The sequence below is a fragment of the Canis lupus genome, chromosome 14, assembly GCF_048164855.1.
Source record: "Canis lupus baileyi chromosome 14, mCanLup2.hap1, whole genome shotgun sequence".
Taxonomy (NCBI): Eukaryota; Metazoa; Chordata; class Mammalia; order Carnivora; family Canidae; genus Canis; species Canis lupus.
The window spans coordinates 3007517-3032375 of NC_132851.1; the positions used below are offsets into that span (position 1 = coordinate 3007517).

The 24859-nt window shown below is 34.1% G+C and overlaps 1 protein-coding gene and 1 pseudogene across 22 annotated transcripts in view; one reads left to right on the forward strand and one right to left on the reverse strand.

The window, feature by feature from the left end:
* VPS13B (vacuolar protein sorting 13 homolog B) overlaps positions 1–24859 on the forward strand; it is a 733948-nt gene that overhangs the window by 69740 nt on the left and 639349 nt on the right. For all 22 annotated transcript variants that reach the window (XR_012006520.1, XR_012006521.1, XM_072773981.1 and 19 more), the window contains 7 exons: positions 6213–6308; positions 6780–6902; positions 7375–7512; positions 8568–8655; positions 13942–14133; positions 19230–19399; positions 22783–22977. Coding sequence is in view for 20 of the 22 variants with exons in the window: in XM_072773981.1 (XP_072630082.1) it covers positions 6213–6308; positions 6780–6902; positions 7375–7512; positions 8568–8655; positions 13942–14133; positions 19230–19399; positions 22783–22977 (1002 nt within the window). In the remaining 2 variants the exon portion in view is untranslated. The remainder of the gene's footprint in view (positions 1–6212; positions 6309–6779; positions 6903–7374; positions 7513–8567; positions 8656–13941; positions 14134–19229; positions 19400–22782; positions 22978–24859) is intronic.
* LOC140604375 (U2 spliceosomal RNA) lies at positions 10986–11156 on the reverse strand (annotated as a pseudogene).

Below are 24859 nucleotides of genomic sequence, written 5' to 3' on the forward strand. Positions count from 1 at the left end.
TAATATTTTTATGGTAAGTTTTTAATTCCAGTTAAAACAAACCAATATAACATACAGTGTTACATTAGTTTCGGGTATACAATATAGTGATTGAACACTTCCATACAACATCTGGTGCTCATGACAAGTGTACTCTTTAATCCTTATCACCTATTTAACCCATCCCCCCACCCTCCCAAACCATCAGTTTTTCTCTATAGTTAAGAGTCTGGTTTTTTTGGTTTGTCTCTCTGTCTTCCCTCACCTTTGTTGTTTGTTCACTATATGTGGCTTAAAATCCACATGAGTGAAATCTCTGACTGGCTTATTTCACTTAGCATTATACCCTCTAGCTTTATTCATGTCATTACAAACGGCAAGATTTCATTCTTTTTTATGGCTGAATACTCAGTTGTGTATACACACACACACACACACACACACCCCATATCTTCTTTATCTATTCCTCAGTCAATGAACACTTAAACTGCTTCCATAATTTGACTATTGTAAAATTGTGCAATCAGCATAGGGATGCATGTATCCCTTTGAATTAGGAATACCCTTTATTTTAAGAAATAGAAAATTCTTATTATTTTGGCATCCCGTGTGTGTTCTTTGAGCATATATTGTCTTATTTGACAGATATAGCTTAAAGTTAATTTTGAGTGTTTATTTCATAGCTTTTATTTTTACTTTTTATTATTTTTAAAGATTTTATTTATTAGAAAGAAAGAGAACATAAGCAGGGGGAGTGGCATGGGGATAGAGAAGGCTCCCTGATGAGCAGAGTCCGAGGTGGGACTCAGTCTCAAGACCTTGGCATCATTCCTTGAGCCTAAGGCAGACTCCTAACTGATTAAGCCACCCAAGCACCCCTCTTGGCTTTTTATAATAGTGTTATCACACATGTAATGCCCTTAAACAGTATCTAATTCATTCAACAAGTAGATACTAATGCCTCCTATGTGCCAGGCACTGTTTTGTCTTTAAGGTTACCCATTGAACAGATGACATATATATCCCTGCCTCTTAAAGTATAAATTGTCAAAAAAAAGTATAAATTGTCACTATAAGCGAATAGGCTGTATAGTATACCCATTTATAATAAGGGTTATGTAGAACAAATACAGAAGAGGAATAGTGAAGGTGTCCATAGATAGGAAGGGATTATGCAATTTACTATTGGGTGATCAGGGAAAGCTTTAATGGGAAGGAGATCTTTAAGCAAAGACTCATGAAAGAGGAAGCTTTGTGAATTAGTAGGAAAGAATATTCGAAGAATAGCAAAAGACTCTAAAAGTTCAAGGAATAGTAAGGAAGCCAGTGCAGCCACAGCAAAGTGGGCTAAAATCGAAGTAGTATAAAATCAGGTCAGAGAGGTGATGGGGTTGGGGAGAGATCCATAAATTGTAAAACTGTCTAGGTCATTTTAGGTTGGGGACTTTGTCATTAGTCCTGAAGAGGTTGGGAAGTTTTTGGACAATTTATAGCATAGTGGTTACAGGATGATCTGAGTTATATTTTAAACGGCATCACTCTGGTTGCTGTGTTGAGAATAGATTATAGGGGGCGAAAGCAGAAATAAGATCAGACAGGATAAAAATTTTCAAGCAGAAGATAATGATAGCTTGGACTAGGATGATAGGCAGGGGAGGTGGTGAAATGTAACTGTATTTTGGATGTGTTTTGAAGGTCAAGAGGACAGTGTTTCTTGATTTTATTGTGAGATGTAAGTGAAGAGGATCCAGAGATGGTGCTTGAGCAACTAGAATAATTGAGTTCTGATTTTTTGGCATGAGGAAGACTGTAAGAGGATTAGGTTTGAGATAGAATCGGGAGTTTGGTTTTGGACAAATTTAAGATGCCCACTATATATTCAAGTAGAGCTGTTGGGTTGGATTAATGAATTTAGAATTCAGATTAGAAGTTTGGTCTGGGCATAAGATTTGAGAGTCAAGATTTTATTAAGATTGGAATCAGTATAGATACAAAGAAAGAAGAGGTTCTAGGGCCAAGCTCTGGGGTACTGTGATGTTAATGATTTGGAAAGAAAAGGCAGAAATAGTGTGGGAAACTGAAAATAAGTTAGGCAGAAAACCAAGAGTGTCTATTTGGAAGCTGAGTGCCATAAACGTTTTAAAGTTGACAAAGTAGGTCATTTGTGAGAATGGATTATTAGATTTGGCATTGTGGGAATTGTTGGTGATCTTGACTAGAGCAGTAATTTGACAGTAGTGGGATCTTAGTTGGAGTTGATTAAAAGCAAATGGGAACACTGGTGGGAAAGTAAAGTGGCACAGTCACTGTGGAAAAAAGTTTGGTGGTTCCTTGAAATGTTAAACTTACGATCAAGTGACTTAGCATTTCCACTATAGGTGCATACTCAGAGGAATTAAACTGTACTTAAATAGATGTATATGGGGATCCCTGGGTGGCTCAGTGGTTTGGTGCCTGCCTTTGGCCCAGGGCGCGATCCTGGAGTCAGGATCTCAGTTGGTGTAGAGCATGCGACTCTTCAGCTTGGAGTAGGTTAGAGCCCCACGTTTAGTGTAGAGATTACTTAAAAAAACAAACAAAACCCTTAAAAAAGTTGAAACAAACCAAATGTCCTTTAGTAGATGAAAGAAAACCTTTTCAGAAAATGGTGGGTAGTTTTTTTTGTTTGTTTTTTGTTTTTTTTTGGTAGTACACCAAACTCAGTAAGTAATTTTTAAAACAGACGGGATCCCTGGGTGGCGCAGCGGTTTTGCGCCTGCCTTTGGCCCAGGGCGCGGTCCTGGAGACCCGGGATCGAATCCCACGTCGGGCTCCCGGTGCATGGAGCCTGCTTCTCCCTCTGCCTGTGTCTCTGCCTCTCTCTCTTTCTCTCTCTGTGACTATCATAAATAAATAAAAAATTAAAAAAAAATAAAAGCGTATCCCATTAAAAAAAAAATAAAATAGCTACTTGTATCTCCAGCTCTTGGAAATTGCTGGTATACGTTGATCAAATAAATCATCCATCCTCTGCCTGTCTCCTCTTCTGCCTTCCATCTTCCAAAATTTTGAGATCCTCTTTTATTGAATAAATTCTTCAGTTTTATTTGTCTTGTTGGTTTATTATGGAGGCATTTTTCTGCAGGAAATAAACTCATGGGTCCAACCTGTGACGTAGTATTTAGTTAACTTGTTAGATACTGGAAATGTAGCACAGAAAATAACAAGTTTTTGCTCTCATGGTGTTTTTAATTTGGCGTGGATTGTTTACTTGAAATAAATTTTTTTCAATCAGTAATAAAGGGAGACAATTTATAACTACCCCAGATAGTGGATTAAAAGTATTTTAAAGTAAATAGTCTTTAAAGACTTTTCTAATTTAAAATCATTAAGTATTTTCTAATAATGACAAACCCTAAAAGATGTAGGAAATGAGTTTTTAGCAAAAGTTAAACTTGATTGATTAAAAAATTTTTTTGATAATAAAGACTGGGGCAAAATGGTAAAAATACATATATTTTACACTTATTTCTAATTTGCCTATGAAACAAATTATTTTTATTATAAATTTCATAATTGAAATTCCCTGATCCACCTTGGATGAAAGGAATATGTATCAGTCTGTAAAATTAAAAAAAAAAACAACAATAAAATCTTTAAAACATAATAAACTGCATCTGGGTGGTGCAGCTGGTTGAGCGTCTCTTAGTTTTGGCTCATGTCATAAATTCAGGGTCCTGGAATGGACACCAATCAGGTACCATGCTCAGTGTAGAGTTTGCTTGAAATTCTTTCTCTCCCTTTCCCTCTGCCCCTTCTGCTCATGCTCACACACTCTCTCTTGACTGTTGCCAACAGTCGAGATATATATTCCATATAATATCAGTTTTGTGTTTTAAATTTATTTAAAATTTTTTTCATGATATGATCATCTCTGCATTTAACAGATGTTTTTGGCAATAATAATTGTAATTCTATTAATTGTAAGTATATTCAGACTTAAATGATAAAAGATAAACATTATCTTAGTAACAGCAGCATGAATTAACTACTTACTTTGAGAACTTACACTTATGACTTGGTGTAATTTTGAGTATAGTTGACCTACAGTGTTACATTATTTCAGGTGTACAACATAGTATATAGCTATAACATAGCTAACCACAAGTATAACTACCATCTGTCAACATACAATGCTACTACAGTGTCATTGACTATATTCCCTATGGTGTGCCTTTTATATTCCCATGACTAATTTTCCTGTAATGGAAGCCTACATATATCCCATTCTTCTTGATCTGTTTTGTCCATTCCCCCTTAAAACCATCAGTTTGTTCTCTGTATTTATCGGTCTGATTCTTCTTTTTGTTGGTTTGTTTTTTAGATCCTACATATGAGTTAAATCATATGGTATATTGCCAGTTTTAGATGATCCAGAAGAAGTTGTTTTTAATCTAAGTTTGTGAGGGAATTTAAAGATTGCTAGTAAAATTCTATCTTTTCTGGTGATTTTTGCATATTTATGTTGAATTTGAAATTATTTTGGTATATTCCTCTTCATTGATGAGAAGAATTGTATTAAATTGAATCAGAGTAGTTTGTGTTTATATACAAAACTTTTATAGACTTTTAGGGCAGTACTCATTATACATCTTTTTAAAAAATTTAGAACATTTATGTTTCTAAGGTTTCTCTAAGAGACATATGTTGAAATTTAGGAGGAAAACATTAGAATTCATTGTTCAGCTTGGATTTAAAGAATGTATGGAATTAATTTGTGGTTCATATTTTGGTCAGAAAATAAGGTCATGTTTCTACATTAGCATTCTGAACAGTTGATATCAATCCAACAAAAATCATGCCAAATTAAATGTAGCATTAAAAAAAATCATGTTGAAGATTTTTCTTGTAATATTTGAGTCCTTTTAATCAATTAATTGCTTTTTCTTTACAATAATTGTAGACAGCTGAAGGGTGATCAAGTTTAAAATGCTGAAAAAAAAGTCTAAAATGCTGAATTTTACTTGAGCATTTTAGAATTGTACAACAGTGTGTATACCAGTTCTAGAAGCATCTAAGAAATGAGGGCTTATATATACAATATTTTTGTTACAAAAAATGAGAATAATCAGTTGATTTTAAGTATAAAGAAGTTATGTTTAAATGATAACGTTTTTGTTCAGTAAGTTCTGTTTGACTGAAGTTATTGTTTTTTTTTTTTTTTAATGTGATCTTTGATTTTGCCTTAATGTTTGAATAATGTATCCATTTCACAAGAGTGTGGACGGGTCTCATTAGTAAACATGGCAGAATACCTTTGAGAAAATAAAGACTTTATTTTGGAATAGTTTTAGGTTTATAGAAAGCTTGCAAAGTACAGAAAGTTCATATAGACTACTTACTGAGTTCCTCTGTTAACATCTTATGCTATCATAGTACATTTGTCAAAAGTAGGAAGCCAACATGGGTGCATTACTGTTAAATTCCAGACTTTAACTGAGTTTCATAATGTTGTTATCTGTAACATGATCCAAACCAGGATACCACATTGCATTTAGAAAATTTACCTCTTAAAAATGATTTATCTAGGTTTGTCTAGATACATACAAGTAATGTTTTATAAGCTTCAGGCGTGCGAAGGTTGTAGGGGTGGTAGGCGTTTTGGCAGCATCTAGATTAGTACTTGTTATCTAGCTGTCACTCGTTAAGTATTTACATGATTGAATGAGTCTGAGACATATATTTTGAAAGTAAATCCCTATGAACCTACTTCCCTCATAGAGCTAGATGAAGTTTTGTTGAATTTGTGTTTTTTCATAGTTTTCTTTTTGATGAAAAATTTGGGAGAAACTTTGGAAATGATTGAACTAACCCTGGTTGAATGTGTAGGGAGTATAAAATGAATTGAGGTTAAAATACATGTAAATTTTTGGCAGAATATATGAACCATTATATGAGACTGTTCTAGTTACATAGGTTTTTTTTTTACCCTTTTTAGGCAATATTGCTAAGACAAGTTAAATAAAAATAAGATGGTATTTCAGTTCTCTCTTTGAGCTTAGACTAACATTTTCAACCGTTATAGCATGGATAATCTGTTACGGCTGTTTTTGTTGCACCTGTTCTCCTGCTTAATAATTAAATTTCCTGAATCTTAAAGTTGACCCTGTTTACATCAATTCATCATAATAATGACAGGTTATTGCTATCTATTACTAATTTTACTTACTTAATATTCTTATATTGTTTCTTAGCTCACTGAAATGCAAGCTGAGAGTAGTTATTATAGCCCTCAGAAAGTAAAATCCAAAGAAGTATTGTGTTGGGAACAAGAAGGAACTACCGTTGAGGTAATCATTCAACATTGAACATATATTTAAAACTTTTTGAATGTTCCTTAAAGTTAATATGTTAATATGTAATAAATGGAGGCTTTTATCATAGTGTCATGTTTAAAATATATTCATGGTTTTTTATTTTTATTTTAGTCATCAGTAGTATTGATTGAAATAAATATGACTTTAACATAGATTCTACTATAATATGAAACATTAATTCTTTCAGTCTTTCATTTAACTGGTATGAGCTTGTATGTATATGTGGATTAATGTTCATAAGATGGCAGTCATTGAGGATACAAAGATTTGAGGATACAGAGAGAAATATGATGTTTCTTATTTTAAATTTGGAAAGGCCATAATCCTAAAGAGGTTTCTACTAATTCAGAAATTCTACAAGGGGAGCCTATAACATGTTTTTAAGTCTGTAACATTTTTATGAAATTCAAATTTTTAGTTCTAATGTTTCCTTCCCTCTTATAGGCCCTTATGATGGGAGAACCTTTCTTCAATTGCCAGATTGGTTTTGTAGGTTGCAGAGCCTTGTGCCTTAAAGGAATTATGGGTGTTAAAGATTTTGAAGAGAATATGAATAGAAGTGAAACTGTAAGTCAGATTCTCTCCCTACCTCTGCCCCCCTCTTTATGGATAAGAATACAGGGATAATGAAGTGCTTATTGAAGTGTTTAACCATACCAAAAAATCTGTTAGACTACATATATCTTTGGCTTAAGAGAGGAACTTCACTGTTTTCCCTGTAAGAAATTATAGGGCTCAGGGGAATTTAGAAAGTTGGTAGCACTTAACACCTGGACAGTAGTTCCAAATACTTTCCAATTCATAAATGTTTCTTCTTTCTTGTTTATGGCAGCTACTTGGAGTTCCTTTTTGGTTTGTAAAATGTTCTTTGCCAAGATAGTCAGTGAAAATGGAGACAGCATTCCTTGTCTTTTTATAGGACTTAAAGTTGTAGTGATTTCTATTAACTACTGAATGGGTATTATAAAACCAAGGTTTTATTTTCTTTAACAGTTTAATGATTTTTCCTCCTGTTCAAAAATTTTGCATTTATTTTTAGGAAGCCTGTTTCTTCATTTGTGGTGAAAATTTGAATATGAAAGGTTTGACATACCTTACAAATTCATTGTTTGATTACCGAAGCCCAGAAAATAATGGTACTCGTGCAGAATTTATCTTGGATGCAGCTCATCATAAGGTCAGAGAATATATATTTGAGCCAATTTCTAGCTGTGTCTGGATGGACACTTTGTGTGAATACTTGTGATTGCCATTTTTCATTTTAAGTAATACATTCTGAATGCTGGTTGTTTATTGAAACCTTTAGAATATTTTAGTCCAGGTTCTACATCTAGAGAAGTTTGAAGAGTACACAAAGGTCTCTACTTATATATACTAAGTAGCCAATTAGTTTGTTTATCCATTCCCTACTGTTAAAATAGTCATGGAGGAAACTTATAGAATTATCATTTAATTAGCATTTACTTTTGGATATAGGGTAAATGGGAAGAGATGAAGAATTTTACATTTTACTAGGTAAGTGTCTTAGTGTTTGAATTTTTCATGTAAAATAATGTAGTTTTATAGAGTAAATATAAAAAATCAAAAAGTATAATAGAATAAATAATGTAAATCTTAATCCTTTTTACTACATTTACTTTTATAAAGAATTCCATTTTAATCTGCATATTTGCATATATTTTGAATATTTTAGTATATCTTTAGTTTTTGAGTTGTTTTATATAAGTACTGGAATATTTAACAATATATAAGGATTAATTATATTTGAGAATATATATTGGACAGTTTTGCGATGGTGATAAAGATCAAGGGTATACTATCCTATTCCATATAGTCATTAACCAGACATTATTGATAAAGTGGTCAAAATGTCTAGTAGAATTACGGATGTCCTTTGGTGTGGTTTGTAGTAGAGTTAACATTACCTGTCTTAGAAGTGAATTTTTTAGATAGCCTCTGTTCTCCTTTTTTTTTTTTTTTTTTTTTTTTTTTTTTTTTTTGGTAATCTTTCGAGTTGATACACATTCTATGTAAGGAGTATATTTGATTCTTTACCTATCAGGTTTTTTTAAAAATAAATTTATTTTTTATTGGTGTTCAATTTACCAACATACAGAATAACACCCAGTGCGCGTCCCGTCAAGTGCCCCCCCCCCTCAGTACTTATCAGGTTTTAAACTTAGAAGTCTCTTCTGTACAATTTGTGTTCTGTTTGCTTTTCTTTGTTGGCAGGAGACCTACACTGAGGTAGCTGGAATGCAAAGATTTGGGGCTTTTTATATGGATTACCTGTATACAGTGGAGAATATCATTAGCAAAGGTACTGTTTCTTTCCTTTGTGTTTGCTTTTTCTTGGATAACAGAAACAAAAGCCTCATCAGAATCAGTTGGTTCTTGACTGGTTGTAATTGGTTACATCAGATTTACCTTCTGTTACTTAGGGGAATAAGTTTTATATTATGTTAGAATTTTCTTAGATACTTATTTTTATCTTTGTGTAGCTAAGAAGACATTTTTTATAGCCAACCAGATTTCGTTCTATCATGCACCAAATATTAAAATTTTGATACATCAAATTTTATGTTGCATTGAGTTGTCAAAAAGCATAAACATTTCCTTTTCTGTGTTAAAAGCATTTTGAAGGTTATATAGATCTTTTATTAAAAAACTGTTTCAAGCAGAAGAGTGGAAATAAATTCTTCTGGAGATTGTGGATATATAGTCTTATGTGTTTATAAGCAATCAAATGATGCTTTTAAGAATTTAACTGATACTTTATGTGCTCTTCAATATACTATATTGTACTTATTCTCATCTTTTTTCATATTGAAACAGGTTTATCTTTTTTTTGTTAATTTTTCATATAGTAATGATTTCTGTGTGTTAGGTGATGAGTTAGATATAGTGAATGCCAAGAAGACCACAGCATTTCTCAAACTAATAGGTAGGGTTTGTACACTTAAATAAATTATTATAATATAGCACATTAAAAACAGTAGTATAAATGGATAGCTAAGAGAGGTCTAGGTCAGAAAGTGACTACTTTATTATTTTTTTTAAAGATTTTATTTATTTACTCATGAGAGACACAGAGAGAAAGAGAGGCAGAGACACAGGCAGCAAGGAGGAGCAGGCTCCTTGCAGGGAGCCTGATGTCGGATTCAGTCCCCTGTCTCCAGGGTCATGCCATGGGCTGAAGGCGGCGCTAAACTACGGAGCCACTTGGGCTGTCCAGAAAGTGACTACTTTTATGTGTAGAGTTAGAGTCTTCACAGAGGAGTTGATCTTAAAAGATGATAACAAGATAACAAGTGTTGTTAGTTGAAAACAGAAGGAAAGAGCAGTGATTTTCTGCTTCCTTTTTTTTGTAATGGATTTCTAAATGTTGCTGTTCTCATTGATCAAACCTTGGGTTTACTCTTTTCCCTATACTCTTTCCTGAAATTCTCTCATTCTTTTCCATGGATTTAGTACCTTCGCTATATTGTTGATGTACATATTTATAATTTTAGTCCAAACTTCTTTAAGTATAGAATTAAATATCTAGTGTGTACATGGCGTTTTTACTTCTTTACATGTCTCACAAATATTTCAAAACTGAATATGTTCAAATGGAATTATTAAAATCCTTATTACTGTCTACTGCTTTCCTCTTAATTTCAATATTCTTGTCTTGGAAAATTGTTCTTCTGTCTTGGGGCTGTTCAAGCCAGATACCTAGGAATCATCATGACTCACTTTTCATCTACAAAATCTGTTTTAAATTCATTCACTTCTCGTAAACTCCACTCTTCCCACTTTCATCTAATCTACTGTCCTCTCTACATTTTAATAGCTTTTTTTACTGGCTTTCTGCTGCCTACCCTTTAGGTTGATTTAATTCCGTGCTTAAAACCCTCACTCACTGCCTTTGCATTGCTTTATTTAAAAATTAAATTGTGTATCATATTTTGGTCTTGAAATCTCAAGGAAGAATTTTGGAGGAAAAGATATATTTTGATATGGACATTGAGGTAGATATATTCAGTAGCCAATTATATATAGGAAAGGGCAACTAAGAACTTCACAAATTGTTACAGTATTGTAGTTACCAAATGTAAGATGGTAGGTCTTCTGGTTGGATATGAAACCTTTTAAATGTGTTATGGATTCCCTGTCTTCTGAGGACATTGGAGTATCAAGTAGTTGTCCTTCAAATGAAGGAAACCAGGCACTGAAAATTGTCTTTGTACATATGCTGCTTCTACAGTTTCTAAAAGATAGAAGCAGTTTATATTTGCTAGTGTGCTAATCTGATTCTATAGCCTGCAGTCATAATTACTGGGTTCAGCTTTTCTTCCTTTTTTGATTACTTGAAACAAAGAAATTGTAGAATGAACCTAAGAAAAGTATTTTGAATTCTCACAGGTTAATTTCAGATACTTTAAAGAAATATTTCAACTAAAATTCTTGGTTTGGGGGCACCTGGATGGCTCACTGGTTAAGCCTCAGCCTTTGGCTCAGATCGTGATCCCAGGATCCTGGGATCAAGTCTCACATCAGGTTCCCTGCAGGGAGCCTGCTTCTCTCTCTGCATATGTCTCTGCCTCTCTCTTTCTCATGAATAAATAAATAAAAGCTTAAAAAAAAATAAAATTCTTGGTTTGATGTCACTGGACATTTTTTTGTTTATATAGTCCATATTATCAGAAAGTGCCATAAATTTAAGTACATAAATGCATATTGATAATTTCACAAAGTTTATAGTAAAGTCTGAAATTTTGAAAGTTGATTTGATTGGCATGTTTACACTTGATCTTAGCCAAAAGGCCGAGAAGCGATGATTGGCATGTTTAAAGTAAGTTCATGATAGTATTCTAATTTAAGAAACCTAGTAAATGCAGTAAAAAAAAAAAAACACCTTATATTTTGTTGTGATTAATGATGTAGTAGTACTTTAACCACATTGTGAAATGGCATATAAACAAAAATTCGTTTAGTAAGTTTCCTGTGCTACTGCTTGACATTGATAAGCATCTTCTGACAACTATTTTGTTTTTGTTATGCTGCCTGAAAGCATTGTTTTACAAACTCAATTGAAATATTTTTTTTAAAAGCTTTTATTTATTTATTCATGAGAGACAGAGAGAGAGAGGCAGAGACACAGGCAGAGGGAGAAGCAGGTTCCATGCAGGGAGTCTGATGTGAGACTTGATCCCGGGACTCCGGGATCACGCCCTAAGCCCAGGGCAGATGCTCAACCACTGAGCCACCCAGGTGTCCCTAAATTGAAATATTTCTTATTAATATAACTGGGTATTTGTTACTATGACTACTGCCTTTCTCGTCTATTTTTAGGAAGTTATTACACATGTTGTTATGGACCTAAAATAATAGATAGCTGAAAATGTAATCTACAACAGGAAAATTCTTAGAGAACTATAAAGAGTTACAGTTGAAACAGTGCAGTTACTGGATTGGTAAAAGAACGAGAGAGAAGTATCGTGGTTCATTGCCTGTTTGAATCTAGATGTCTTGGGACAGTGCTGGGGGTAAGGGAATGCTAAAATAGAAGGATTTTTTGATTCCTACATTCTACTTAAGGATTAATTTTCTAAAGCAAAAACAGACTCTTTTGTCTTTGAAGTTACCAGTTTTATACATAGACTTCTAAGGTATGTTATATACAAGCAAACTTTAATGAGAAGTCATGGGTGAAAAAGCAGATGAATCTATAATGAAAGAGGATAACTGGGGATATGTAGTTTTCACCTACACATTGACAGCGCAGATGGTTGGTGGAGTTGTTTTGATAGCTTGCAGAATGGAAGGGGAATAATTTTCTATCAGTGAGTATAAAAGTATGGGAAGTTAGGGTCAGTAGATAAAGATGCTGGTGCTTCTGGCTATCCCAGAGAGACTGGTAAGTCTTGTCTTTTCATTGGGCTGCCTTGATATTGTGTTGACTCTTAAGAGTAGCCAAAGGTTGAGGGAGCTGGGATGACCGAAACATATTGAGAATGGATACGGTAAATATCTTGCTGAAAAGATACAGCTAAAAGCCAGTCCTAAATTTACATTTCAGACAGACCATTGGCATCTAAATTTAAACTACCTCATAGGGACGCCTGAATGGCTTAGTGGTTGAGCATCTGCCTTTGGCTCAGGCTGTGATCCTGGGGTCCTGGGATTGAGTCCTGCACCAGGCTCCCCACAGGTAGCCTGCTTCTCTCTCTGCCTATGTCTCTGTCTCTCTCTCTGTGTCTATCATGAATAAATAAAATCTTAAAAAAAATAACTACTTTATAATCAAGTTGCATTATCTGCAAAAAAATAAAACAACTAACGACCAACAAAAACAGCAACAAATCTTGAAGCTTATAGACTTCTATTACTTTAGAGACAATTTGAGGTCTGAAAAAAGGATCTTTTTATAAAATGACATTTATTTAGGAGGCCTAATAGCCCTTATGGGTCTCAAAGCAGGGCATTTTCCTTGTTTTTGCATATTGTTTGCAACCAAAGTTCTTTTGTTGTTTTCAAGTTAGCTCCACAACAGATTTACATGGCTTAGCTATGAAAAGCAGTGATTTTTTTTATGTAAATAGCATGTTGCTTATACCTAATTTCTAATGTGACTCAGTATTATTTATGCATATTATGTATAATATTAACTTTGTTTTATTTGTGACATTTAAGTCTGTGGCTGTCATCTGATTTTTGAATATTCAGTTTTTGTACATGGTACTGAGACTAAAGATTGAACTCGTTTATTTGAAAATACAGAAATGTGTTTTTTAAAAAGTTAGGAAGTATGGATACAGAACCTTTGTGTTTAATTAGGCCTTCCTAGATTCTAAAGGTACTAAGTGCTGGGAAGTGTTACTTTCCTATTTTTGTTTGAAAAAGCAAATGGCTTAAGAATTAGAAATTACCATATGTTTTCGCTTATAACAGTAGATTTATGTATTAAAAACAAATCTCTGATATATGGAGTATATGTATTAGATAAGGAGAAATACTTGTAGATAGAGCCAATATTTTTCTTAGAAGATAGCCCATGGTTTCTTCTTTAATATATGGGCAGATAAAGGATTGAAGAACTTGGGTTCAACAGCATGAAGCATGGCCATATGATTTTATTCTGGAAAAAGTTTTAAGCAGGTAAAACCTATTGTTCCACTTCCACAGTCACTATAGACAACTCTTACAGCACCCTGTGGACATTTTTTTCAGTGAAACTTTATAAGATAAAGCGTTAAAATGCAACTTCCTCTACTTACCATTCCTAGTCAACATTGTAGTATTGTGTATAGAATTATTGGATATTAGGCATTGAGATTTTAGAGAATAATTTTCTAAGAATGAACATTTCAATTTTAAAGCACTTCTTGTAACATTAAATAGATTATGGGATTAATTGTTATTTAAATTAGTATTTTTGTTGTTGTTGTTAGTAATACCATCTCATCTGTGTAGAGAAAAATATAGATTGGCAGTGTTCTGTGTATTCAGCCAATGGAGAATTGGTTTGAAGGCATTAAGCTGTAAGCTAAAAAGATGAGTAATATTACGATTGGTATATCTGATTGTTTAAAATATTAATGTAAGATGTGGTTTCTTGTAGGGTCTGCAAATCAACAAGACTTTTCTCCAGGAAAAAGTGAAGATATGGGAACAGTTCAGGAGAAATCTACCAAAAGCCTTGTTATAGGTCCTCTTGATTTTCGTTTGGATAGCAGTGCAGTACATAGAATTTTGAAAATGATTGTTTGTGCCTTGGAACATGAATATGAACCATATAGTGGGCTAAAACAAGGTTTGTTTTTGGCCTAATTTTGAGTCTCTTGCTAGTTGATTTGTTTGTGTGTGTGTGTGTGTTTAAATATTTTATTTATTTATTCATGAGAGACAGAGAGAGAGTCAGAGACACAACGCAGACTCCCTCCACGTAGGGAGCCCGATGTGGGACTCCATTCCTGGTCTCTAGGACCACACCCTGGGCCGAAGGCGGCGCTAAACCACTGAGCCACCCGGGCTGCCCTTGCTAGTTGATTTGAATGATTATATAATCTGATTTGTTGTATTTTGCCAAATTACACTTTTTTATATAGTTTGCCTGCTTTTCATGTATTTAGTTGTTTAAAGAATACACTTGTGTGTAGAAGTTTTGGGAGACGTCAAGATTTGGAAATTATTTATGTAAGTACTTTATTTGCTAGTATTTGTCAGCATTTTATTGCCATACCTTTTTGATACTTTTTCCAGTGTATATTCTTGAAATCATTTTCCCACCTTAGTGGATTCTAAAGAGCATGGAGATGGAGATGGACTCTAAACATACAAATTTAGCATTCAAGGACACTTACGACTTACTGGTAAAGAATTTGTTGTACACCTAATTTTTTCTACATGGCATGAAGGTATCACAGTTTCAAAAATACAAATTCATTTTTTTTTTTGCAATAAAGGACTCTAGGACATTATAGCATGTAAAGGGACCACTATGCGGTCAGACTACGGCTTGAATTCTGACCCCCGCTTTTAACCTTAGGAAATTTAAGTAAACATCACTGATTTTTCACTTTTCTGTCTCAGTAATGAGTTTAATTATTGTGACGGAGATGGTTAAATTGTTTCCCCAATATCCCTTATCTTCTTATGTTATAGTAAAAGAGATTTCATGATAGAAATTCTTATGATAAAAATAAAGATACACATTCCAAGTATAGTTACAGGACTCAAGGTTCTGGCTACCTGGATAAGAGCAGAACTTTAATTACATGAATTTTGAGGCTGTGACTCTAAAAGTAAAAGTGCATATCTTCCTTTTTTCTTTACCTCTTCCTTCTGGCTAGAAAAAATTATAATGGCAAGAGCTGGAGCTGCCATCTTTGATCCTGAGATGAAAATTGCATGCTGATGATAACAGCAAAAAGATAGCAAGAACCTAGGTCTTTGGTAGCTTGGTAGCACTATGTCTAATCTGGATCCTTTAGACTCAAATTGTTATATGAAATAAACCTTAGGCTGTTGTCCAAACTTTATTTGACTTTTGCCATAGCAAATTTACTGTTACCTAAATGTTATCCTAGTAGGACCAACTTCCAACATCAGTGCATGTAATAGTATATAACACAATGCCTAGTATATATTAAGTCCTTGACAGGTTTATGCATTCGTTTCTTGTACCTTGCTTGAATGCCAGCTCCATCCCAGACACTCTTAAAAGTGCTAGAATAGTATGTATAGAATGGCTAACATAAAAAATGGTGATGGTACCAAATGTTGGGGAGAGTGGGAAGAAACTGGATCGCTCATCATTGCTGATAGGAATGTAAAATGTACTTCTGAAAACAGTTTGTTTCTTTAAAAACTAAACATGTAACTACCATATTAGCCTAGCAACTATACTTTTGGGCATTTATCCCAGAGAAATGAAAACTTAGGCTCACACAAAAATCAGTACCTAATTTGTTTTTCTCATGTAAAAGTCCAAGCTGGTAGGTATTGTAGCGTATTAGAGTAACTGTTCCATGAGATTATCTTAGACCCAGAATTCCTTGTGTCTTGTTCTTCTACCATTCTTTGAGATATACCTCATCTACATGGTTCATGTTGGCCCACCATTACAGTATGTAATTTGAATCAACAGGAAAGTGGGAGCAAGAGAAAATGGTAGGTATGTAGTTACATTTAATAGCATGGCTCTGTCATCCCACTGACCAAAATTTAGTAACCTGTCCATATACCTAGTAGCAGGGAGACCGGAAAGCATAGTGTCTGAGAGTCCCAGTACTAGAATTAAGTTCAGAGAGTTTTATTGCTAAAAGAAAGATTATAATTAGCAGTCTCTTCAACAGTGGAATTATGCTCCCCACCCACATATGCACATACATATATATAACATGAATTTTTATCTGAAGCAGTTTATCATCTCAAGAATGTGATTATATACATATATGTATAAATCTACATGTTATACAATATATGTATATGTATATAGACTGCTGTTTGCTCACTTTAGTTTATATATACAGACAATTCTCACCTGGCATGGTAATTAGGAACCATAAAAATGTGCCAGCTGAAATCATGGAAAGTGATCATAATGTTACAAATTGAAATTGTTTCACACTTTTGGATATTTTTGTCAAAACACTAAGAGCTCTCTTACTGTTAGTATGAATGTACATAGAAATAGAAATAGTAAAATAAGTTTTTTTGTTGTTGTTGTTAAAAGAGTAGTTTTAATGGTAGTTTTTCTTTTTTTTTTAATGGTAGTTTTAAGAGTAGTTTAAATGATGCTTGTCTCCTCTTCCAGTAACTTGTAATATAGAGTGACTGCCTTTCCTATGCTTTGGCAAATTGTCATATTTCTAAGTTGGGATCAGATTCCTATACACTTTCAACATTGTGAAAACCTCTGAGGGTTCCTTTCATGGGAAGAATTTTGTTTGCATCACTTCTTGTGGGACATTGTCATTCTTATTTTTTTTTTTTTGTATTTTTTTTTTTAATTGGGGTTTGATTTGCCAACATGTAGTATAACACCCAGTGCTCATCCATCAAGTGCCCCCCTCATTGCCCATCACCCAGTCATCTCATCCCCCATCACCCAGTCATCTCATCCCCCTGTCCACCTCCTCTTCCACTACCCCTGGTACAGGCACTGTGGAAAACTGTGTGGAGGTTCCTCAAAGAGTTAAAAATAGACATCTTCATTCTTGTTATCACCATTTTTATTATCACAGCTACTTTCTACATTGGCGTTGATAAGTCTGTCTTCACTACTTCCCCTAGCTGCACATTAAAGAGTCTATCCAAAAGTACAGTGTTGATATTCCCACAGTAGGCTGTTTCTTCTGTAACTCCTTGTATGTTCTCAGTTTTTGTTTCTTTGCTGCACTTTCATCTTTGATTGCCAATTCTGTTTCAATTATCCACTTTTGTAAAATGTCACAGGGGTTTATCACTAGTAAGCAAGGAGTCAGCACAACTATATTTTTTGCCGTCTATGTAGAAGTTAAATAACACACATGAGATCCCAGTAGCCAGTAGCCAAATCTGACCAACTTTGAAAGAAGTAATGTAATTGGTCACTGATGATGATGCATATCTTCTATTTATGTTATGATTTGTGGATTGAAGAACTTGCAGTAAGGTTTGTACTTTATGCACTTACTATATTGTGGTAACTGAGATTTGAACTGATTTTTGGCAACTGGCTTTTTTTTTTTCAACTGGCATTTTTTTAACTAAAACAAGATAACTGAAATTGATGTATATCAGAACTGTGCACAGTGAGAGCTGCTTCTATATATACATAAGTGCATGTAAATGAGTACATATGTATTAAATCTTAAGTTTTTAGTTCTCCACTCTTTTAAAGCTGTTTATTGAGGTGTAGTATACATATTGGAAAGTATAAAACCTAGGGATTTAGTTCTGTGAATTTTGCAAATTTAACTATATCTAGGTAACTAACTGTTCAAGAAATGGAACCTTAGCAGTGCTAAGTCCCCTGTGCTCTCCTCATTATTCCTTTGACCCCAAGAAGGGTCTCTTTAACTTCTAACATCATGGGTTAAGTTTTTGCTTAGTTTATAATTCATGTAAGTGGAATCACACAGTATGTATCTTCTGTCTCTTACTTTAGCTTTAGCTTGTTTATAAGATTTATTTCATTTTTATATACTGTTATATTCATTGTGTGAATATACCATAACTTTACTGTTGATGAGTATTTAATATCTAGTTTTTGGTTACTATGTTAGTGATGCCACAAACATTCTACTACATGCCTTTTGGTAAAATGCCCTCCTTTCTGTTGGGCATGTGTGAGTAGAATCACTTAGGTAAAAGGATTACATTATGTTTACTTTTAGTAGATATTTCTAAACTGTTTTCCCAAGTGGTTGGACCGCTTTACACTCTTATTAGTAGTTTCGAGAGTTTTTTTTTTTTTTTTGTTTCATTTTGTTTTGTTTTTAGTTTGGAGAGTTTTAATTGCTGGGGCTGGCAAACTATGATTTCTTCTTTCGTGCAGGACATGAGCTTATAATAGGTTTTGTGTTTTAAATAGTTAGAAAAAGATAATCATATTTTATGACCTGTGAGAACCATATGAAATTCAATTTTCAGTTTCCACAGGTAGAGTTTTATTGGGATACAATCATGCTCATACAGTTAGGTATTGTCTGTGGCCTTTTTTGTGCTACAGTGGCAGAGTTGAGTAGTTGTGACAGACTAGCTGGCAAAGGCTAAAATATTTTTTAAATAGTCTTTATGTAAAAGGTTTGCTGATGTTTGGCTTGCATGCTTACCAACACTTAGTATTAGCCTTTTTCATTTTAGCCATTTTAGTGGGTCTGTAATGTTGTCATGTGACTTTATTTGCATTTACTTGATGCTTAATGATGTTATCTAGTTTTCCATAGAATTTTTGGCCATTTGGAAATATTATCTTTTGCTTATTTAATGCTTTGTTGCCCATTTTCCTATTCAGTTGTTTATTATTGAGTTTTAAAAGGTTTTATATTAATTTTTTTTAACATGGGGAGTCCTTTGTATAGATATCTATATCCATCTGTATCTAAGGCAAATACTTTCTGCCAGTTTGTAGCTTGCTATTGCATCATCTTCATGGTGTCTTTATGAGCAGAAGCTATATTTTTAACAAAAAAGATGAAGAATTTCTTTGAAATATTTAAAACATATTTTAAAATATGTAAATTTTTATACAGCAAAGATATATTTACATTCTTTAGTAGTATAACTTATATTTGTTAAGGGTAACACATTTTACAATTGTCTTATTGTTCAAAAGAAAAGTATAATTTGACCTTGAAATTTGGGAACCAACTCAATTATTTAAAAATAATTTTTTATTACATTTTCATTATTTCACCTTAGATATTAAGGATGAAAATGAAACAGTACTGAATCCTGAGGAAGTGGCATCTTTGGAGGAATATATTCCTACTCGACATACAAGTATTACTCTTCTAAAATGTACCTGTACTATTGTCATGGCTGAATTCAACTTGTTGGATCATTTGTTACCTGTCATTATGGGAGAAAAGGTATCTTTTGCAGTTCACGACTTTTTTTTTTCTCATATGTGCATATTTGCAAGTCCTATGATCTTGTAAGAGGAAGGTGATTGAGTAAAAGAATATGTGCTAATATAGTTATCCGTGGTGTGTTAAAGCAATGTAACTGTGATTGTTAATTCTTAGAAAGGTGTGTGTGTGTACATATATACATTATATATATAACTAACTTCAATCTAAGGCTGTATAAAGAAATATATTTTTTTAAAGATTTATTCATTTATCTATGATAGACGTAGAGAGAGAGTGAGAGAGAGAGAGAGATGCAGCGACACAGGAGGAGGGAGAAGCAGGCTCCGTGCCAGGAGCCCGACGCGGGACTCGATCCCGGGACTCCAGGATCGCGCCCTGGGCCAAAGGCAGGCGCCAAACCGCCGAGCCACCCAGGGATCCCCCTGTATAAAGAAATATTGATGAGAGCATGGACCTAGAAGTCAGTCCATAAAGAAACTATGACACATTGCTTTGTATCTCTAAACTTGTTTCTGAAAAACAAAACTATTTTTCAAATGAGCTGACAGATTCAGCTGGTAAAGAAGCAGTAAGCCTAGATGGATTCAGATAGTTTATTACATATAGATAGCAAAAGCAAATCATTAATGGTGTCAGCTTTCAGGGCAACCTTGAAACCAGAGGGTCAAAATGACATGCAGCATACATACACAGCATGCTATTAAGTAAGGTGCCTTGTTGTCAAGGATTCAGTTCCACACTTCGTCTAAACAGTTACATAGATTACAGCTGTACATTGAAAGGAGTAAGTGGAAACTCCATATCTTACTTGAATGAGGGATGCTGATGAGAAAGTGTCTCCTAGCAGTCAATAGAAGGTGAGAATTCTAGAAACTCTTTGCAAGATTCCCTCCCTATCTTTTCATGTTCTAAGAGAGTCACAGGATGTTCTCCCAAGGCTTAGGTCTGCTATGATTGCATCTTGCTTTTGTGGTCTATATGGATTTGTTTAAGATTGTCAGGGTGCTGGGTTCCCTTACAGTACTACCTACCTCTTAAAATCATTTTTAATACTAGATGAGAAAATGCTCATAAACCATTTTGCAAATATTAGAAACACAGTAATTACTAGCTTATTGTTAATGAGGATTTATTAGATGCTTAATACTTGATTTAAGCCATATATAATGTATTGCTTTCTAAGTTTACCATATACATAAGAAGGTATTATTTGTTATCTTTAGATTTTTTTGGTTATATTTCTTTTGATATCTACATACTGATGATTATAGAAGTAAAAACTGTTCTCACTTTAAAAAGAGCTAAGACAGGGAGTTGACTGTAATAGAATAGTTTAATTTTGTGTATTTGCTCTCTGTTACCCACTTAAAATTGTTATGTTGCTAAGTAAAGAGATCATCTGGGGAAAATTTCAGCAGAGAAAAAGTATGTCAGTATTAGACATTAACTTCGAAGCAACTATGAATAATGAGTTCAAGAAAGAGACAAAAAGGTGGATGGTTTTAGAAGAGACTTCAGTCTATATAAAGAAGAACCAAATTACATTCTGGAACTGAAAACTGTAACACAAGTTAGAAATAAAAGGATGGAAAAAAAAAAAAGAAATAAAAGGATGGGGGCGCCTGGGTGGCTCAGTGGTTTAGTGCCTGCCTTTGGCCCAGGGCGTGATCCTGGAATCCCAGGATCGAGTCCCACATCAGGCTCCCTGCATGGAGCCTGCTTCTCCCTCTGCCTATGTCTCTGCCTCTCTCTCTTTCTCTCTGGGACTATCATAAATAAATTTAAAAAAATTAAAAAAAAAATAAAAGGATGGAAAAAGATATGTCATTCAAATGCAAATCACAAGAAATACAGTGTTGGCTATTTTAATACCAGAAGATGTGAGTTTAAGGCAAGAAATGTTATTAGAAATAGCTGTTTTGTAATAATAAGTGTTAACTCCATGAATGGAACAACATAGATAATTCTTACAGATGGCATGTTGAATGAAAGCAGACAGTCATGAGTTTGTGTCTGTATGATTCCATAAAGTTAAAGAATAAGCAAAACTAGTCTTTGGCGATTGCAGTTAGAATATTGGCTACCTCTGGCAGTGATCTGATAAATTACCTGAGAAGGGATTATATTGTAGAGTGCTTGAAATGCATGGTGGTTAGAGATGTAAAATTTTGTTGAGCTCTCCACTTAGGATTTGTGTGCTTTACCATATGTGATACCTTTATATTCCAAAATAAAGTTGTTTAAAAAAGTAAAGTAATTGCTTAATAAGTGGTAGTTTAAAAATTATCAATAAAAAGTTTAAAAAGCATACTCAAGCAAGTATGTTCAACTTAGTCAATTTTAGGCAATATTTCTCAATAAGGGCACTGTTGGCTTTTTGGACTGGGAAGAGTATTATGTAGCATTTACTATCTTTAGCCAATCTCTGTGAAATGCTAGTACTACTCTCTAGTTATTATGAGAATGAAGGACAAACAGTGAAATCGTCTTCCATGGATTTTTATATATGTGTATGGACATATGGTTTCTCATTGAGAATGATAGTATATATGGCATTTTAAGGTAATAAGTTAGTTCAAGGATTAGAGGGGGTTGCTTGCTAATCAGGGTTCATAGTCTGGACATCTTGAAACCTACTTGAATTTATTTGGAACCTTAGAAAGGTTCTATAACACTGAATGCACCAAGCCCAACCTGAGATTCTTAGGATTTTATGAGCTTTTAACGTGTATGTTATTAATAGATATGATATGGATCAGAAGTTTTTCCTCCTTGCAAATTTTGCTTCTTGTGTGAGACTTTGGAGTAGTCTTCTTAGTCCCTTTGTCATCTAAATGTGAATAAAGGGCAGGAAGACAAATGGTGGCTGGCTCTGGGATAGCTAGGTCAATATTTGGAAATGATTGAGGTTAAAAAAATACCATTAAACGTACTGAGGAGGGTTGCCTGGGTGGTTCAGTCAGTTAAGTGTCTGCATTTGGCTTCAGTCATGATCCCAGCTTCCTGGGATTGAGCCTCATGGTGGGCTCCCTACTCAGTGGGGTGCCTGTTTCTCTTGCTCCCCCTGCTTGTACTTTCTCTCTCTCTGTCAAATAAATAAATAAAATAATATAAAAAAAGTACTGAGGAGTACACAGTGAACAATTCCAGTTGACTGAAAAATAAAAAGTTTAGCTAAATGGGCAGTAATAATTTTGAAATGTAGGACATACTTAAAATATATAGAAGGCATTTGGTTATGGTAAGAGAGTCCCTTAGAAAGTCATTTCTAGATTGATTTGATGACATTGCAAAATGTGCCAGTCTGAGGCTTGTATAGGGAGCATTGCATGTCAATCACTGTTTTCCTGAAACATAAAGGAAACTCTATTATTTTCTAGAACTCAAGTAACTTCCTGAATACTACAAACTTCCAGTCTCTGCGTCCTTTGCCATCCATTCAGATATTGGTGGATAAAATTAATCTGGAACATTCCGTGCCAATGTATGCTGAACAATTGGTACATGTGGTCAGCAGCCTTACTCAGCCTTCTGATAATCTGCTTCATTATTGCTATGCACACTGCTATCTTAAGGTAGGAAAAGTGAATTTTCTTGTTTATGAGTATCTGTTTGGTTTTGGGAGAATTAAATATCTTTTTTCTTGGACTTGTAACTTCATAGGATTAGTAGTACCCCCATAAGATGAGATTTAAATGATATGTAATATATATATTCATTATTGAACATAATTAGATAAAAGTATACCTATCTGAAAGTTATTCAGTTTCTTGACGTTACTAGCTTAATGTTTTATAAGATAATGTTAATTAAGATTTTTGAAGATTTTTTTTAAAGGATTTATTTATTTGTTTTAGAGGTGGGTAGAAGGGGTGGAGAGGAAAGAATCTTCTAACTGACTCCCCACTGAGCATGGCGCCCAATGCAGGCTCAGTCTCATGACCCATGAGCTCAAAACCTGAGCTGAAATCAAAAGCTGGTTGCTCAGTTGACTGAACCACACAGGTGCCTTGGTTTTTGAAGATTTTGTGTGTTGTTGATAATAATTTTAAGTAGTTTGAAGAGCACTTAATTTATAAGGGTGTTTTAAAAGACTTATGATTTCTTTGAGGGGAACATTTATTTGAGATAATGCCTCATAAAGAAGGTTTAACACATTTGTTTTTTGGTTACTTTCCTCTTCCTGAATTCATGTTAATTTCTTGATACAAAGAGAGAACTCTTAATGTTTTAAATCAAGTTATATAAAGTTAATTATTGGAGGCTTTACTTTAGCTCTTTCATTTTTTTTGGTAAATAATATGTCTCACTTGGTTAAATATTGGACTCTCAGTTTCAGCTGAGGTCATGTCTTGGGGTTGTGAGATCCAGCCCTGCATTGGGTTTCATGCATAGCACATGGAGAAAGACTCTCTCTTCCTCTCTCTTTATCTCTGGCCCTCCCTGCCCCATTCCTTGCCCCCTCCACTTAGGCATGCACATGTCTCTCTCTCTCAAAAAACAGCAACAAAGCATCCCATTGTAGGTACATAAAGATAAACTAGATGTTGAGTACTAAGTGTTTCTGCAAAGCAAACAGATGTATAGTCTAATTAGGAATAGTATTTATCTAATCAGATTCTCTTTGGACTAAAGAAAACTACACAAACTTATATTCAAGAATAAGAATTAAAAATGCACTAAATTTCATGTAGAGGACTCCAAAAGAGGACTCCTGATTTTATTGGTTCACACTTCATCGTTCCATGTTTTAAAGTTAATAAATACTTGCATATTAGTAGAATAAAAGGAAACCAATGTAAATATAACAGTTTTAGATCGCCTCTAGTTTAAGATGGTAAAATTTGTTTTCAAACCATGTAAAGTAGAACATGTTTTCCTTTTTTAAATTTTTTTAAAGATTTTATTTATTTGCTCATGAGAGACCGAGAGAGAGAGAGAGAGAGAGAGAGAGAGGCAGAGACACAGGCAAAGGGAGAAGCAGGCTCCACGCAAGGAGCCTGACGCGGGACCCGATTCCAGGTCCCCAGGATCATGCCTTGGATCAAAAGCGCCGCTAAACTGCTTAGCCACCCAGGCTACCCAGAACATGTTTTCTTAGTAGAAGTCCAAGCAAAGCCCATTTTTAAGAGGATGGAGGAAATCTACTCCCTTGATGAAAGAGTGATACAGTCATAGGAATAAGAGAATACATTTCCACAGATTTTTAAGTTGATGAGATTAAAAATGTAATAGACTGATCTTTTTTTTTGTAATACAGTTTGACTAATGAGAAGAATGGAATTATTTTTCTTGGAATAACATTTTACTTAATTGGAGTTCCTGCTTAGTATTCCCTATCACCAAATGGATTATAAATGTTTATATGTAAAAGTTATTCTTAACTGTAGGCAATACAAATCAGGCATTGGGTGAAATTTGACTTGTGGTTTGCTGACCCCTGCCCCAGAGAAATTT